Source organism: Crocuta crocuta, unplaced genomic scaffold (assembly GCF_008692635.1).
Source record: "Crocuta crocuta isolate KB4526 unplaced genomic scaffold, BGI_CrCroc_1.0 scaffold160, whole genome shotgun sequence".
NCBI lineage: Eukaryota > Metazoa > Chordata > Mammalia > Carnivora > Hyaenidae > Crocuta > Crocuta crocuta.
This window is the reverse complement of record NW_027527591.1, coordinates 4,367,053-4,385,705: the sequence shown is the minus strand read 5'-3', so window position 1 is coordinate 4,385,705 and position 18,653 is coordinate 4,367,053. Positions and strand designations below refer to the sequence as shown.

At 36.3% G+C, this 18,653-nt stretch overlaps 1 protein-coding gene across 1 annotated transcript in view; it reads left to right on the top strand.

The window, feature by feature from the left end:
* Positions 1-18,653, top strand: part of PTH2R (parathyroid hormone 2 receptor) — a 59,470-nt gene that overhangs the window by 4,999 nt on the left and 35,818 nt on the right. The window contains exons 2-6 of the mRNA XM_077771388.1: positions 2,430-2,540; positions 2,652-2,773; positions 12,765-12,862; positions 16,676-16,865; positions 18,026-18,179. Coding sequence (XP_077627514.1) covers positions 2,430-2,540; positions 2,652-2,773; positions 12,765-12,862; positions 16,676-16,865; positions 18,026-18,179 — 675 coding nt within the window. The remainder of the gene's footprint in view (positions 1-2,429; positions 2,541-2,651; positions 2,774-12,764; positions 12,863-16,675; positions 16,866-18,025; positions 18,180-18,653) is intronic.

Here is an 18,653-nt window from a genome sequence, read left to right as displayed (position 1 = left end):
TCTTCAAAACTGAACAAACAAACAACCTGACATCATCAACATTAGCTAGAACAAAATTTCTCAGCTACAGTTAGTGGAATTGATAACTAAAAAATTGAGAGGGTTCTAATGGATAGTACCTGTGGTAGCAGAATAAGGGTCCCCCCAAATAAGGAGATTATCCTGGATTATCTGGATGTGTTCAATGTAATCTCATGGTTCTTCAAAGTGGCAGAAGAAGGTGGGCACATCAGTAAGGGAGAAGGAGAATGGAGGAGATACTTGAAATGTGAGAAGAGTTTGACCTGCCTCCTGACTTTGAAGATGGAGGAAGGGGGTCATGACCAAGGAATGCAGGTTACTTCTAGAACTTGACAGCCAGAAAGGAAGGGGGAAACTCAGTCCTAGGTGTACTCACTGGATTTCTGACATAAAGAAATAGCGAGATAATAAGTTTGGGTTATTTGAAGCCATTACCCTTGTGGTAATTTATTTCGGTAGCAATAGAAAAATGAATACAGCACTCATTGAGAGTAATCTCATTTTGAAATGGAAGATATGTTCTCTTCTTGGAAGTTCCCACACAGATGATGGAGAGGGGTCCTGAAGAACACAGAGTGTTGGCATTGACTGACATTGTCAAGTGCCGGTCCAGTGCCGGGTGGCTAATGCAGGGACCAAAGACAGAATTCCCTGCCTTCAGGGTCCCTGTGGTTTCAGAAACCAATAATAAAATAACACTTAATATTGGAAAGCAATGAAAGCTCAGGTAAAAATAGAGCAGGAAAGGGGAAAAGAAGTGTGTTAAATGTAATTCTAAATGGGGAAAAGTTACTCAGGAGTGACCATGTGAGTAAAAGTCTGTAGGACAGAGGGGGATAAGTGGTGAGGCCATGGGGGAATTGAAGTGGAAGGAGGGCAGGAGGACCTTGGCTGCGATAAATAAATACTGGGAGCTTGCAGGGGCTTTTGAACATTATAAGGACTTGGCTTTTGCTGGGAGTGAGATGGGAAGCCTTTGGGGGAGATTTGGGCCTATTGTGTGACTAAGTGAAAGGAGAGGAAGAATGGAATCTGGAAGCCAGATATACACTTCAATGAAAAATGTCTTCAATTTATGTGTAAAAAACTAAAATGGCACTTTGAATTCACTAGTTAATTTAAGAAATTTCCATTGTTAAATTCTACTTAAGTTGAGAGATTCATATTAAAATATTAGCTATTACGCTGTCTGCAATTTCCTTTAAAATACCGCAGAGAAAAATAAGTTACATGAAATAAATATGGTAAATTATTAGCAAGTGTCATTTCTAGGTGATGTAGATATATAATGTTCTCTGCTTTATTTATGAAAAACATTTTGTAATAGAAAGAAAATAAACATTTTCCTCATGTCTGTGAAATAAATGGAAATGGAAATGCAACTACCTAGTTATAAAATGATTCAAGTAGTTAAAAACAAAACTCCAAATATTATTGATCCCAGTTTGACTTCACTAACATGTGGTTATATTGCATCATGGGTAATTATAGCACTGAAAAGAGAAAGTTGGAGTCTCCAAATTTCATTTTATTTTATTTTGTTAAGTTTATTTATTTATTTTGAGAGAGAGAGAGATGGGGGAGGGGGGCAGAAAAAGAGGGAGAGAGAGAATCCCAAACAGGCTCCTCGCTGTAAGCACAGAGACTGACCTAGAACTTGGTCTCATGAACTGTGAGATCATGACCTGAACCAAAATCAAGAGTTGGATGCTTAACTGACTGAGTCACCCAGGTGCCCCAGGAATTTCCAAGTTTTAAAATGGAAATATCATGGCCTGACAAGCATAGACCACAGGTGTGGCAATGGAGGTTGTGAGAAGTGATTGCACTCTGGATGTACTTTGTCCATTCAGTCCCCCCGACTCTGTATCTTTATACTTGATTCTTGAGGAGAGTAAATTTTGTGAGTGCATTTAAAGAAAGAGATAAGTGTTAGACTTAAACAAATTTCTAGAATTATTGGTAAAAAAGAAAAAAAGGATCACTGGTAAAAAGGCAAACCCAAATCTTGGAGCGTATCTGTGAAGCTCAATCTGTTTCATATATATTTTTTAACATCAGTTTTTTAAAAAAATTTAGAGTAAAACAATGTAGCTACAACTATCATAGAATTTACTACAGAGGTTTTTCACAATGAATTCCAATGTTTCTTCTGTATTAATTGCTATAACTCATATATTGTGGAATCACTAAAATATGTTTAATGTATGCAAATCAAGTGTTCTTACTAATGGCCCTTTAAGGAAGCTGGTGGTTGTACCTTAGGGCATTTGCATCACATCTATGCCATTCTTGTTTGCACAACTACTAATTTGTTTTACATTTTGCTGCAGGTATTTTGAGTGCATTTAATATCTGGTTCCAATTACATTTTTGTTTATTTGCTTTTTAATTTTTTCCTTGATTAGAGGGAAATTGTTTCCCAGAATGGGATGGACTCATTTGTTGGCCCAGAGGAACAGTGGGGAAACTATTGGCTGTGCCATGCCCTCCTTATATTTATGACTTCAATCATAAAGGTATTGAGTTTTTCTGCAATGGTTATTTTGGAATGGAAATGTACTCCCCTCCCCCCCAATGGATGCCAAGGGAACTGGGCAATCTCAATGTTTTCCTTCATGTCTTTACAGGAGTTGCTTTCCGACACTGTAACCCCAATGGGACGTGGGATTTTATGTACAGTCTAAATAAAACATGGGCTAATTATTCAGAGTGCCTTCGTTTTCTGCAGCCAGATATCAGCACAGGAAAGGTAATGATATGGGGGGGGGGGGAATGCCTGGATGGCTCAGTTGGTTAAGCATCTGACTCTTGATTTCGGCTCAGGTTGTGGTCTCATGGTTTGTGAGTTTGACCCCTGCGTCTGGCCCTGCACCGTCAGTGTGCTTGGGATCCTTCCTCTTTCACTCTCTCTGTCTGCCCCTTCCCACCCTATCAAAATAAATAAACTTAAAAAAAAAAAAAAGGAAACGTAATGATATATTTTGTATTTGCAAACCCCTAAGGGAAAACAGAATATTTTTATGCAGTTCTTGATTGTCAACTACTATATGTAAAAATCATTTTATTCTGGGACATAAAGATTATAAAAGATAAAAGTGAGGTTAGAATCTTTTAGATATCTGGTTAAGGAAAGGTGTGGGACCTGAAACATTCTGTATTTACTTTAGGTTAATGTTGTCTGGCTGAGATATAGGCGTATATACTAATAAATATGTGTCAGTGTGTGTACATTATGTTTATATTATATTGTACTATGCTATATTACATTATATTATACATAAAAATTGAGATAGGTATTCAGCAACAGGATTCATGATTTCCTTTTTGTTACCTGTGTATGACTCCTTCTCATTTCACTCTATATTCCTGAAGGAGATTTGTATTTAAAAGATATATTTTTCATTTCATAAGATTAACCATAGGTGGTTTCATTAGTATTTGTAAGATTAGAGTTGTAGAATTAAGGAGCAGCAAGGGGCATCTATAGGTCTTCCAGATGACACCTTAATTTTACACATGAGTCAGCTCAGAAGCAGAGATTTGGGGTGTTAGCGTGACCCAGCTCGCTGATGATGGGATCTAAAGTGGAATCCTGATCTCCAAATTTCTCATCAGTACTGTTTGCGGTATAGCTATTATATATAAACTTTGGAAACTTCTAGATAATCACTTTTACGTGATACATAGGCTTTAAAAATCATGTTTAATTCCCATCACTCAACCCACATAAGTAAAATTCTTGCTGTATATGCATATGATGTTAGGAGTGAATATGATAAATGGATGTATAAATGATTTCTATGGGGACCTGAGAACAGTCTCCAATACATGAACTGCCAGCATTAGACCTTTTTCCTAATGCTTAATTTTTTTTTTTAGTCAGTGTGGGGGGTGAACAGGGAGAGCAGGAAGGGAAGTGGTGAGTTGAAGATGTCTTTGATTTCGCACTAATAGAAATTCCTTTCTTAGCTTTCTTCTTTACTGACCTAAAGTGCTACCACCTTAATGAACTCTCTAGTAAGTTGTTGAAAGACCTTCAGCTTTATATTTCATTGTTGACATTACTCAACGTGAGAAGATGATGGATTCCACTATGGAGCTGAAGCTAACAATGAGTTCATATAAAATGCTTCAAAATAATTTTAATTTCATTGACAGAAGTAAACAGTATTTACTGTGATGAATTTATTTGTGCATTAAATGATGATGCAAGTCTTCCATGACTTTTAAACAGCCATTCAGTTAAATCATGGTTTTATTTACACTGAACTCTAATCTTAGAACCACTCTTTGTGATTACTGTGTATTCCAACAATCAAAGTAGCCTAGGATAGTAATACACCCAACTATGTACTAGTTCATGTGAAAATGATCTAAAAATTAATTGAGGAGTGCCTGGGTGGCTCAGTCAGTTAAGCATCCAACTCTTGATTTTGGCTCAGGGCATGATCTCATTGTTCATGAGTTCAAGCCCTGCATCAGGCTCTACACTGACGATGGGGAGCCTGCTTGGGATTCTGTCTCCCTCTCTCTCTGTCCCTCCCTGCTTGCTCTCTCTCTCAAAATAAATAAAACATAAACTTAAAAAAATAACTCAAAGATTTGATGAATTTTGTTAGCATAATTATACTTCCTTAATTAAAAATATAAAGTGTTTTATATTGCTTACAACCCTTACACAATAATTTGAGAAAACTTAAGAATACTAAATATCCCCTACTAAGAAAACTGGATATGTCCTGAAGTTTCGATATACTCTAGAGCAAAGTGATATTACTTATTTATGAGTCATTAATTCTTAATGGTTAGAAGGAGAGCTTTTGTATAAGGAACAACAAATAAGAAACAAAAGAGTGTGCATTGAGAATAAATATATTTATTGGGGGAAATAAATTGAAGATATTTTACACATCTATTGTTTTGTTCCTTAAATAATTTCCTTATTGTTGGCTTAACAAAATGAGACACTTACTATTAGTAAAAAGATAGGAAGGAACTCTTCTGATAGGCCATAATCTTTGAGAGTACTGTATTTAAAATAGTAGTATACTCTAAAAATTACCACATAATACTCTAAAGGCTAAATGAACTTCTGGAAAGCAATGTGGCAAAATATATGAAAAAAACTTCAAAGTGGTCATAACCTTTGATCTACTAATGTTACTTCTAAGATTCAAGTAAAAGATTTGGACTGGGGGGAATTGAACGGACAAAATGTTCCTTGAACCACTAATTATTATAGTGAATATTCTGAAGAATATAAGTTTTCAGTGAAGCACCTTCCAGAGAAGGTTAAATAAGCTTATATAAATTTTTTTGTAAAGAGTTTTTGGCCTTAGGAAGTTCCTTTGTTATACAGTTAACAGAAAAAAGAATCAAGTAATAAAGTTGAATGTATATTAAGAATTTGATGTTCAAAACAATAGAAAATGCTTCATAGAGACAGAATGGAAAGAAATACACAAAATACAATGCTTGTTTTTGGTTGGCAGGAATTCAGGAGATTTTCCCCCTATCTTTTGTATTTTACACATTATCCAAATATTTTCTACACAAAGTTTTAGCATTTTATTCACTGATAATAAAATGTAGTAAACATTTTTACAAAGGAATAAGAGGCAAAGTCTTTTGCTTCCAGTTAACATATAGGAAGTTGTGACAATAGGAAGAGATTGAATAAGATGCAAAATTGGAAATTTGTAATAACTCACCATGAGCTGAGGATGCCAAGAACTCTAAATGATCCTAATTCTAGAAGTGGGCAAGCCCTTCCTATATAAGAGAGGAGACCTGTGACTGCTATTTATCCCTGGGTTTGTAGCAGAAGAGGAACAACCACGCCATCACAGGGGACAAAAAGAAGAGCCAGGCTTTGAAACCAACTTTTCACAGACAAGAGTTGGCATGAGAGCTTAGATTTCCAAGAAGTGAGCGCCATTCACAGTGAGCTATCACCTACCAACATGTTGCTTCCCATGGGGCTTCACTGAGTGTGTGGAGGCCCTGTGCCAACGGCTGTGGATAGCACAGAGGGAGCTGAGAAACATTCCCACGAGGTGTGTAGGGCTCTCAGAATGGGAGGCAGCAGGTGGCCAAGGCAGGGGACAGAACAGAGGAGCTGAGAGATGTGCCTTGAGGCCCGTGGGGCCTTCACTAGATGCATGATTGTACAGCCCAAATGCCAGGGAAGGGCAGGAGAGCAAAGCAAGAGCCCTCGCAACTCAAAAAGCTGACGGATGATTCAAATACCAACAAAAGTTCTATGGCTTGGAAACTGTCAAGTGGGCTAAAATCCACCTCATGGCCACTAGAGGCTGCTGGTGCTAAGATCTCCGGGTCTGCTGAAGGCGTGCTGGCTCTGCTCTCAAAACCTAAAGCTAAGATAAAAGGANCAGTGAAGCACCTTCCAGAGAAGGTTAAATAAGCTTATATAAATTTTTTTGTAAAGAGTTTTTGGCCTTAGGAAGTTCCTTTGTTATACAGTTAACAGAAAAAAGAATCAAGTAATAAAGTTGAATGTATATTAAGAATTTGATGTTCAAAACAATAGAAAATGCTTCATACAGACAGAATGGAAAGAAATACACAAAATACAATGCTTGTTTTTGGTTGGCAGGAATTCAGGAGATTTTTCCCCCATCTTTTGTATTTTACACATTATCCAAATATTTTCTACACAAAGTTTTAGTATTTTATTCACTGATAATAAAATGTAGTAAACATTTTTACAAAGGAATAAGAGGCAAAGTCTTTTGCTTCCAGTTAACATATAGGAAGTTGTGACAATGGGAAGAGATTGAATAAGATGCAAAATTGGAAATTTGTAATAACTCACCATGAGCTGAGGATGCCAAGAACTCTAAATGATCCTAATTCTAGAAGTGGGCAAGCCCTTCCTATATAAGAGAGGAGACCTGTGACTGCTATTTATCCCTGGGTTTGTAGCAGAAGAGGAACAACCACGCCATCACAGGGGACAAAAAGAAGAGCCAGGCTTTGAAACCAACTTTTCACAGACAAGAGTTGGCATGAGAGCTTAGATTTCCAAGAAGTGAGCGCCATTCACAGTGAGCTATCACCTACCAACATGTTGCTTCCCATGGGGCTTCACTGAGTGTGTGGAGGCCCTGTGCCAACGGCTGTGGGTAGCACAGAGGGAGCTGAGAAACATTCCCACGAGGTGTGTGTAGGGCTCTCAGAATGGGAGGCAGCAGGTGGCCAAGGCAGGGGACAGAACAGAGGAGCTGAGAGATGTGCCTTGAGGCCCGTGGGGACTTCACTAGATGCATGATTGTACAGCCCAAATGCCAGGGAAGGGCAGGAGAGCAAAGCAAGAGCCCTCGCAACTCAAAAAGCTGACGGATGATTCAAATACCAACAAAAGTTCTATGGCTTGGAAACTGTCAAGTGGGCTAAAATCCACCTCATGGCCACTAGAGGCTGCTGGTGCTAAGATCTCCGGGTCTGCTGAAGGCGTGCTGGCTCTGCTCTCAAAACCTAAAGCTAAGATAAAAGGAATCCCCCCAAAAATAAAACAAAAAACTACAACAGAGCTCAACTCAGCTTAACAACAGGGTAACCCAGCCTCCCGACCCCAGAAGACTGACAGAGGAAGAGGCCTGCCCTTTTCAGGCTGTTAACATCATAGACTTTAGTCCCTACTATTCTTTTACTAAAGGGCCTGGAATGTAACACAAAATTATAAGGCAAGGATCCGAAATCTGTAGTAAGAATAACAGCAGGAAAAAACATCCGGATGATCCAGATGTTGGAATTTGCAGATGAGTACTTAATAATAACTATTACAAATATGTTAGATGATTTAGTGAATGACAAAGGTACATAAAACAGATGGGAAAATCAGAGAAATAAAAACTGAAAAAAATAACAAAAAGGAAATTCTAAAATGGAAATATTCAATTCAAAAATGAATTCATTTGATAAGCTCAACAGCACACTGGATACAGCATGGTAAAGGATCGATGCCCTTAGGGGAGCCTGGGTGGCTCAGTAGGTTAAGCCTCAGGCTCTTGATTTCAGCTCAGGTCATGATCTCATGGGTTAGTTACTTTGAGCTTCACATCGAGCTTTGTGCTGACAGTGTGGAGCCTGCTTGGAATTCTCTCTCTCCCCTCTCTTTCTGGTCCTCCTCTGCTTGCTCTCTCTCTCTCTCTCAAAATAAATAAATAAACTTAAAAAAAAATAAAATCTTAAAAGCAGAAAGAAAAAGGGCATATTATATCCAAGNAGGTACATAAAACAGATGGGAAAATCAGAGAAATAAAAACTGAAAAAAATAACAAAAAGGAAATTCTAAAATGGAAATATTCAATTCAAAAATGAATTCATTTGATAAGCTCAACAGCACACTGGATACAGCATGGTAAAGGATCGATGCCCTTAGGGGAGCCTGGGTGGCTCAGTAGGTTAAGCCTCAGGCTCTTGATTTCAGCTCAGGTCATGATCTCATGGGTTAGTTACTTTGAGCTTCACATCGAGCTTTGTGCTGACAGTGTGGAGCCTGCTTGGAATTCTCTCTCTCCCCTCTCTTTCTGGTCCTCCTCTGCTTGCTCTCTCTCTCTCTCTCTCTCTCTCTCAAAATAAATAAATAAACTTAAAAAAAATAAAATCTTAAAAGCAGAAAGAAAAAGGGCATGTTATATCCAAAGGAACAGCAATATAAAAGATGCCTGCCTTTTAGTCAGAAACAGTGGAGGCCAGAATACAGTGGGATGACATCTTTAAAGTGATCCTATGTATTAGGTTGAAGGTAAAAAAATGATACATTTCAGACAAAACAAATATGAGAGGATCTTTGTCATACCTTCAGTATAGGAAATATTCAAGAAAGTCCTTTAGGGTAAAGAGAACTTTATCAGATGGGAGCATAGATTAGTAGGAAGGAATGAGAAGTACCAGAATGGGTATATATGTGGATGAGAATGACAGAGAAGGGGCACTCGGGTGGCTCAGTTGGTTGGGTGTCTGACTTTGGTTCAGGTCATGATCTCACAGCTCATGAGTTAGAGCCTTGTGTAGGGCTCTGTGCTGACAGCTCAGCTGGAACCTGCTTCAGATTCTATGTTTCCCTCGCCCTGCCCCTCCCCCACTTGTGCTCTGTCTTTCTCTCTCTCTCAAAAATAAACATTTAAAAAAAATTTATCTGTTTATTTTTAATGTTTTATTTATTTCTAGGAGAGAGAGAGAGACAGCGTGAGCAGGGGAGGGTCAGAGAGAGAGGGAGTCACAGACTGAAACAGGCTCCAGGCTCTGAGCTGGCAGTCAGCACAGAGCCCGACGCGGGGCTCGAACCCACGAACCGCGAGATCATGACCTAAGCGAAAGTCGGACGCTTAACCGACTAAGCCACCCAGGCACCCCTAAAAAAAATTTTTTTAATGACAGACTAAAACAATAAATAAAACTCTATTCTTATCCTTATTGCTATTTTATATCTAATCTTTATATCTGTGTCTATAATTTAATTCATTTAAAAGTCTATTGACTGCTTAAAGCAAACAAAATGGTTTCTTATTAGGGTTTATAAATTATGTAGACAGAATCTAAAAGGGATGTATTCTGGGAAGCAAAATTGAGTATATTAGTTTGTGAAATAGTTCAATATTATGTAATGTAGGTTCTGATAAGTTCGGGATGCATAACTGCTAAAAAATAACACAAGTACAATATTAAGAAATACTTGATTGGACCCCCTCCCCTCCCCAAATAGAAGGTAAGGAAGTAGGTACAGCGGAACAAAGAGGAGATAGGACATCCAGAATGCAAGCACCAATGTGTTATTATTAAACCCAACCCTAGCAATGATTATATTCAATGTAAATGAAGTAAACAGTTACTTAAAAGGCAGAATGGGTAATAAAATTTCTCCTAATTATATATAGTCTTCAAGAAATGTACTCTAAATAGAAAGATACAGATGAATGTGAAGATAATAGGTTTGTTGATATCAAAAGGGTAGATAAATTATATGCAGTGCATACATTAGGCATAAAAGAGTTGGTGTGAGTAGGTAGACTTGAAGACAGTAATGCCAACATGGAGGGACATATCAGAGTGATAAAATAACCCACTTACCAGGAGGAAATAACAGTCCTAAATATGCATGCATCTAGGGGCTTCATAAAGCAAAAATTGTCAAAGCTAAAGGGAGACATGATCAAATCCCATCATATTGGAATTTATAAAAATACCATTCTCTCAGTAATTGGTAAAACAATTAGGTAAAAACTTCCATAGCATATATTTAAAACAATTTGATTAAAATGACATTTATAGAACACAATAGCCAAACACTACAAAATTCACATTCTTTTAAATTACACACCAAAAGTTCAAGTGTCAACAAATCTCGAGATGAAAATCATACAGAGTATATTTTCTCGACACAAAAGAATTAATTGAATTCAATTAAAATAAAATATGTAGACAGTTGACAATATGTGTTGGAAATATGTGACCCATGGCAAAAGTGTGAACTGAATAATTATCAAAGCTGAATATATCAAAAATTGGGGGAAACAGTGAAAACAGAGCTTTTTTTTTATAGCTTTCAGTGCATAATTAGAAAGGAAGAAAGGTAACCGTTCAGTAATCAAAGGTTCCACATTAAACAGTACACAATAATACCTACCACAAAAAGAGACATCAAAATGGAATTCTACAAAATGTTCAAGTAGCCCACTGTGTGGCAGGAAAAATAAAAGAGAGAAATGGAAAATAGAACAACAGAAAAAAGAAAATAAAATGATGGACTTAGCCTTAACATATCAATATTATATTTAAAAAATGGTGTAAATATACCAATTAACAGAGATTGAAGAAATCTATTAAAAAGCATGACTCAAATGTATGCTGTCTACAAAGTTTGGAACATTTAAAATATAATGATACACATAGATTACACACATACTATACCATACTATTCGGCATAAAAAAGAACAAGCTTGATATATGCAATAGCTTGAATGGATCTTGAGTGAAAAAAGCCAATCTCAAAAGGTCACATACTTTATGATTCCATTTCTATAACATTTATGAAATTATATATTTTTTAAACTTAAAATTTTTTTTAAATTTTTTTTTATTTTTGAGAGAGAAAGAGACAGAACATGAGTAGGAGAGGGGCAGAGAGAGAGGGAGACACAGAATCTGAAGCAGGCTCCAGGCTCTGAGCTGTCAGCATAGAGCCCGACCTGGGGCTAGAACTCACAGACTTGAGATCATGACTTGAGCCAAAGTTGGGCGCTTAAATGACTGAGCCACCCAGGTGCCCCTGAAATGACAAAATTATAGAGATACAGAAATGTACAAATGTGATAACATGATGTAGAATTATAAATGCACAATTGCACCATATCAAATTTCTGCCTTTGTAATTTTAGTATAATTATGTTAAGATGTAACCATTGGAGAATACTGAGTAAAGGACACATAGGACATTTTTTACTATCTTTTCCAGTTTTGTGAATTTGTAATTATTTTAAAAAATTGAAAAGGAATGGATCATTCATTCATGTAGCAATATTGGTGAATATCAAAAACATTATTTTGACAAAAACAGTATATACTGTCTAATTCTTAGTCCAAGAACAGTCAAAAAGTACATGAAGTACATGAACAGATGGTACCAATTTGTGATGACAGAAATTGGAACAGTGGTTACAAGGGGATGAATGGTGGGTGGTTTTCTTGACTGGCCAGGGGCACAGCAAAGTTGGTTTGTCAAATACCCATCAAACAGTTCATTTGAGATCTGTATTTCATGTGAATGACGGCTCAATAAAAACTTAAAGAGCCAAAGATTGGAAAGACTCCAAATGTCCATCGATGGATGAATGGATAAAGAAGATGTGGTATATATATACAATGGAGTATTACTCAGCAATCAAAAAGAATGAAATCTTGCCATTTGCAACTACGTGGTTGGAACCAGAGGGTATTATTCTAAGCGAAATTAGTCAATCAGAGAAAGACAAATATCATATGACTTCATTCATATGAGGACTTTAATATACAAAACAGATGAACATAAGGGAAGTGAAGCTAAAATAATATAAAAACAGGGAGGGAGACAAAACATAAGAGAGTGTTAAATATAGAGAACAAACAGAGGGTTACTGGAGGGGTTGTGGGGGGGGGGAATGGGCTAAATGGGTATGGGGCATTAAGGAATCTACTCCTGAAATCACTAACTAGGAATCTACTCCTATATGCTAAATAACTTGGATGTAAATTTAAAAAATAAATTAAATAAAAGAAAAAAACAAAAAAGGAAAAAACCAAAACAAAAAAATAAATGGAAGTTACAGTAAACAATTAAAAAAATTAAAGAAAGCTAGAACTAATATTCTAAAAATGACATATCATTTTTACCCATTTCCTTTTAAAATAGCCATGTAACATGCTTTTTGTTTACTTCAAATATCACATTAGGTATACAGTTCCAAGTAATTAAAGTGGATAGCACAAAAATTCATGAAGTAAATATTGCAGCATTTAATTTGGCCTCAATTAAGCAAGAAATGTCCAAGATTATTATTACATCTTTAACTCTGACTTGAATTTAGAAAGTAAAAGGAAGACCAGATGAATAACCAATGTTCTATAAATGGGATAATACATTGCCTGTCTCTAAACAGAGGAAAACATGATTTTTAAGTTTATGTACATCTACTTATTTGTTCAAACCTGTTTTTCTAATTAAATCTCTTCCCCGTCAGCAAGAATTCTTTGAACGCCTCTATGTCATGTACACAATTGGATATTCTATCTCCTTCGGTTCCTTGGCTGTGGCTATTCTCATCATTGGTTACTTCAGGTGAGTGATCCCCTATGCATTTCTCCATGAAGGAACAGGTTTTGTTTCCTATGCATCGAAGACGTAGAGGTGTCAAAATTTCTGTCTCCAAGCACTTTTCTCAGCATAAGTTTTTGAATTCACCCCAGTGTTATGATATTTGGCATTGAAATTTTATTTTTCATGAGGAGATTCAGGGTTTTTATTTTTGTTGTTGTTTAAAAAACGAAAAAAAATTTTAAAAAAGCATTAAAGCAGTATGAAGCCAGTAAGTCAATAGATCATTCAGGACAGTGTGCTGTTTGCAAAGTGACACATGCAGAGCGGAACAGAATGAGTTACAAAAATTTTCATTCCTGGTGCAAAGACTTCATTTTTCCCAAATGAATTTGGTGCCCTTGGACCAAAATTCATTTGAAATAATTTCCCAAATTATCTGATGGTATATATAAAATAATCACGTTTATTGCTTCTGTTGTGGTTTGTTTTTTATCCATTGAAACTTTTGCCTGATTCGATTCAACTTAATCTAAATCAATACAAAATTTTGAGCACCGGTATGCAGATACAACAGTGCACAGCATGTATGGGAAAGGTATTCTCATTATGCTTGCAGCTGCTTTGTGATACAAAGAGCTGAAGAAACAATTAGTATACAGTGTGAGAAGTGCTGTGATTCAGGTGGTGGATGGTAATTTGGGATGGCAGTGTTAAGAAGATGAGGGAAGACTGAAATGAAGTGAAATCTCAAAAGACATGGGAGTATAAATAAGATTTAACCAACAAGGAACATTGGAGAACAGAGTTTAGATCAAGACAAGTTTATGTCAAGAAAAGCATGGAATATTTGAGAATTCAGAGTTGTGGTGTAGGTAAGTGATGGGCACTGAGACAGGAGAGGTAAGCAGGGTTGAGGATGTTTTGAGACCTGAAGGTTATAGGAAGAAATATGAACTTTACCCAAAGAGCAATGAGGAGCCATTGAAGAATTTTAAGCGGAAGAGTGACATGAAAGGTCATTTGTAAGATGGAGAGTGAGTTGGTGGGAGGCAAAATAGGAAGCTCATTTGGAAGAGGCTGTTAGAATAATTCAGGACCGGAAGATGGTGGCCTGGCCAACAGCAGTGGCTTTGAGGATTGGATAGAAATGGAAGATTTTGAGGTATATTAATTAAGACAATATGATTTTAAGAATTTAGTGGCAAATTATGTGTGGGGAGAGAGAGGAGGGTAGATGACAGATTCAAAAAACAAAATGTTTTATATTTTGTTTCTGACCATCTTACAATCTCCTCTTCCTTGAAACTTCTCATATTTATTTCCTGTTTTGTCTTTCTCTTTTGTTTTATCATGATCTAATATGATGTTCTACTTATTTATCTTTTTATTTATCTCTTCGTCTAGAATGTAAAACTACATAAGAGCATTATTTTTTTTCTGTTTGCTCATTGGAGCATTCTTAGTAGTTGCAATGTACTTGATTTGTAGTAGTGCTTAATAAATAGTTGTTGAATTAATAAATAAATGACTAGTTTAATATTCCAACTACTTCTTCTAAAATGATGACTCTTATTATGGTGGTATAGTTTATATTTTCAAAACTTTTACTTTATTGATTCAGTAGTCCATCTACTCAGTAAGCATTTTTCTCTGTCATATGGTAGACTCTTTTTAGTACTGATGGAGAACAGGTTAAGATATGTTGCAGACTGGAAAAGGAGTATATAAGCCATTGAGAGAGACTGACTCATTAAATGATTATAAAATAAAAAACTGTTAGTACTATAATATAGGCTTTTATAAAGAGCTTTGGGAAGACCAAGGTACTAGTCCAAAACTGACTAGATGAGAGAGAGAGAGAGACTTCCCAGATCAACAGACATGTGAACTGATGTTGCAATGATGAGAAGGAATTCAATGCATTCCAGATGATGGGAACAGAATGTGCAAAACTCAGAGGCAGGAAGGAGCAGAGTAGATGCTGGGAACATAGAAGAGTCCAGTGTGAATGCAGCATTTGATTTACAGGGAGAAGTAGCCAGGTAGGAATGGCCAGGAAGAAACTAGATTTTGTGGCATTGGATTTGCAGGCCCTTGTCAAAGGCTTTGAATTTTGTCTTGGAAGGGTAGAGAATAGGGAGCTAATGAAGTTGTTAAGTAGAAGGGGACCACCATCAGATCTGTAAAATTACGAAGGTGTTCTCAAAACAGTCTTGTGAAATTGGCTTGGCAGTATTATCCCATTTTAGAGACACCACTGAAGCTCAGTGTCCAAGGTCACAAGGTCCCAGATGATCCAATTGGAAACAGAACCTTCATCTTCCAACTCCTATCCAGTCCATTCCATTATACTAAGTGTAGCTCTGGTTGTTTAGAATAAGGAGTGAATATTTATGAGAAAAAAACCCTACACAAAATTTCAGGAGGATACACATCACTAAGTAGTAATTCTTCAATTTACGTAGTCATTTATCACTCTATTTAACAAATTCTTTTCTATATAGTACTTTTTATACAATTATTGTACTATATAGCAGAATGCTATACAAAAATTTGAGAAACTTCCATCTCACAAAACAAAGTACTTTTTTTAATGGGATAGTAAATTGTGTTGAGTCTTCTAAAAATCCATACCTATTTATATCCTCTGATGGCACTATTCACTATTCAGGTGTTTCCACAAACACCTGAAAACCTATCTGGTAAAATCCCACTTGATTGTGAAGAAACTCCCCCAAAAGAATCAATCCATGAGGAGGACCATCTGGGCAGAATGGACATGCATCCGTGTCCCTAACATACTAACAAAACACTTCCAAAATTTCTAATTTTAGCTCATTCTCATTTGGTCTACCCCCTCCTATATTATGAAATATAAAAATATATTATTGGATTAAATTTTTTTTACTACCTTACACTTGCGTACTTTGTCCTTTCTGGAAGAGAAGTATTATTGTGTCCCTTGTACAGGGAAGTTGTACTGTCTCACAGTCAAGCAATGGTAGTGCTGGGCCAGATTATACGTCCCTTTCTAAGTGTTGTTGTTGTTTTCCATCAAACTTAAAAAAAAGATCTCTTTTGGAGTTAGCTTTTTGTAAAGGAAATTAGTAGTACTATATCTACTTATAAGTATGTTATGACTTAACTTGTGTCTAAGATTCTTTTATAAACTCAAAGAGTTTTTTATGTTAAAGTCAGCTTGTTTACTCTTTAACAGTACTTGGAAATAAATTTGTGTAATGCTATCAAAATATTTTTACTTTTTCTTTTTTTTAAAAAAATTTTTAATGTTTATTTTTGAGAGACAGAGAGAGAGTGGCAGAGAGACAGAGAGACAGAGTGTGAACCGGGGAGGGGCAGGGAAAGAGGGAGACACAGAATCCGAAGCAGGCTCCAGGCTCTGAGCTGTTAGCACAGCTGATACCTGAGCCACTCAGTGCCCCTATTTTAATTTTTTCTTATAGAGAATGTATTGAAAATGCAAAAGTTCCACTTTTAATAATATTTATCCCTTTTCAAAATGGTTCTTCATTAACCATTTATTACTTTAATATATAGTTTAGTATAATACTACCATATAATGTAATAGCTAACTGCCAAATCAGAATAAACATGGTAGTAGAGCAGGATAAATTTGAAATCATTTCTCAAAAAGTTACAATTTAGATTTTGATCTCAATTGTTTCTATTGGAAGTATATAGTAATGGGTTTCTGTCTTTGTTCATGCTTACTGCATTTTCTTCTTTGTGGAGGAGTATGGGCTCATTTATGTATTTTCTTTCTCCATTTCTAATTTCATCCAAATCTAAGAACTAAATATTTTTTCTCTATAGACGATTGCACTGCACTAGGAATTACATCCACATGCACCTGTTTATGTCTTTCATGCTGAGAGCTGTAAGCATCTTTGTCAAGGACAAAGTGGTCCATACTCACATAGGAGTCAAGGAGCTGCAGTCTCTGTTAATGCAAGATGACCTGCAGAGTTCCATGAAAGTGCCTTCTGTGGACAAATCACAGTATGTAAGTGTTTTCACCATTTTCTCTCATTACTGATTCATATAACATTATAGTACGTTACATTTTACAGTCCACTAAATGTTAACTTGTTTGGGCTTATCTTATCTCTGAATTAACTGATGACCAGTTTGTATAATGTTTACTACCTCAGTTCTGTCTCAAGCTTCACTCCTAATTACTCATCATCTTAGACTATTAAAAGTATTTGGGCTCTTTCCTCCAGAACATTCTGGAATGGAAGCCTCAAAAATCATATGACTGGAATGCATTTGGTATATGGCTCCTAGCCACTGTCTGTGACTCTCAAAAGTAAAAAGCTCACTTGCAAAACCAGAAGTGTGGGATTTAAAAGCCCACGACATTTAGTTTCTTTATTGTAGACTCAAAGACTTGTTCAAATGTAAGACTCCAAGTACTTGATTCTGCTCTGAAATGCCCTGGGGTTATTTAGTAACTAGAATCACTCAATAATTCAGTTAGTTAGATACTGATGCACTATATCTAGAAATCAAGTATGCCTTGATGGTATGAATTAGTACCCTTTCTATATCTTTGGCCTTTGCCCTGTAACTTTGTACCCCTTCTGATTCTTATTCTGGGCTGGCTTTGTGACTTGTTTTATCCAACAGAATGAAGTAGATGTGACAGTGTGCCGGTCGAACGTAGAGCTCTGTGAGTGAGCCTAACCAAGATTAGCTGAACCTGGCCCAGATCAGCAGAATCACGTAGTCAGTCCATAGATTCATAAGATGTATTAAATGTTTATTGTTTTAGCCATTGACTTTAGGGCATTAAAAGGACAAGAATAAAATAAATTTATGGTAGAATAAAGGCTAATATTTCTTCTTTATGCTCTTCTGTACTTTCCTAATTTTCTCTGATGATCAAGTCTTATTTTGATAAACAGGAGAAATTAAGCAAAAGTGATTTTTTGGTAATTTCTAAAGGAAAATTATCTTATATAAAAAAAATAGAATCAAGCCCAGAGTCTTCAAGATGCTGTCTTAAAATAACTTTGTCCTCTCTTTTAACAGTCTTGGCTTTTCTATGTACAGGAAATAGATTATAAAAGAGAAGGAGAGAACTGCTTTTTGGTGGTCTGTTAGTGCATCTAGTACAATTAAGAGTTCTAATATGATGCAATTCTGGTTTATTTGTAACAGATTGGGTGCAAGATTGCTGTTGTGATGTTTATTTACTTCCTGGCTACGAATTACTATTGGATCTTGGTGGAAGGTCTCTACCTGCATAGTCTAATCTTTGTGGCGTTCTTTTCGGACACCAAATACCTGTGGGGCTTCACCTTGATAGGCTGGGGTAAGGTATTTATGTCTCCTTTCCCTTTAAACTGGATTATGGATTTGAGGGCTTTCTGTTAAGCCTGTCTTTAGCATACTTTCAGCCATTTTCCTGAAATGTCTCCCCATCTGACCTTTATACCTCCTTTTTACTCTTCCATTGTTCATTGGAGAGAGTTATTAAGATCAAGACTATAAGCCTCCCAGTGGTAAGAAACTCTTCAGGTATATCTTACCGGTTGGTGTTCTTGGGCCAGATTCTTGAGAGAATTCTTCGGCAGAAATATAAAAGAACACATTGTTAGCCATACACATTTAGAACTGCTATGCTCTTGTCTTATGTCAGTGTCCTGATTTAACAATAATTTCACCCTAAATATTTTGATTTTTAAATTTCTAAGCTATACTGATGCATTGTTGATAAGTTGGTGAGAATGCCAGGAAGGAATTTATAAGATTGCATCTTGATTGCACTTAATGATAGAAATTACAA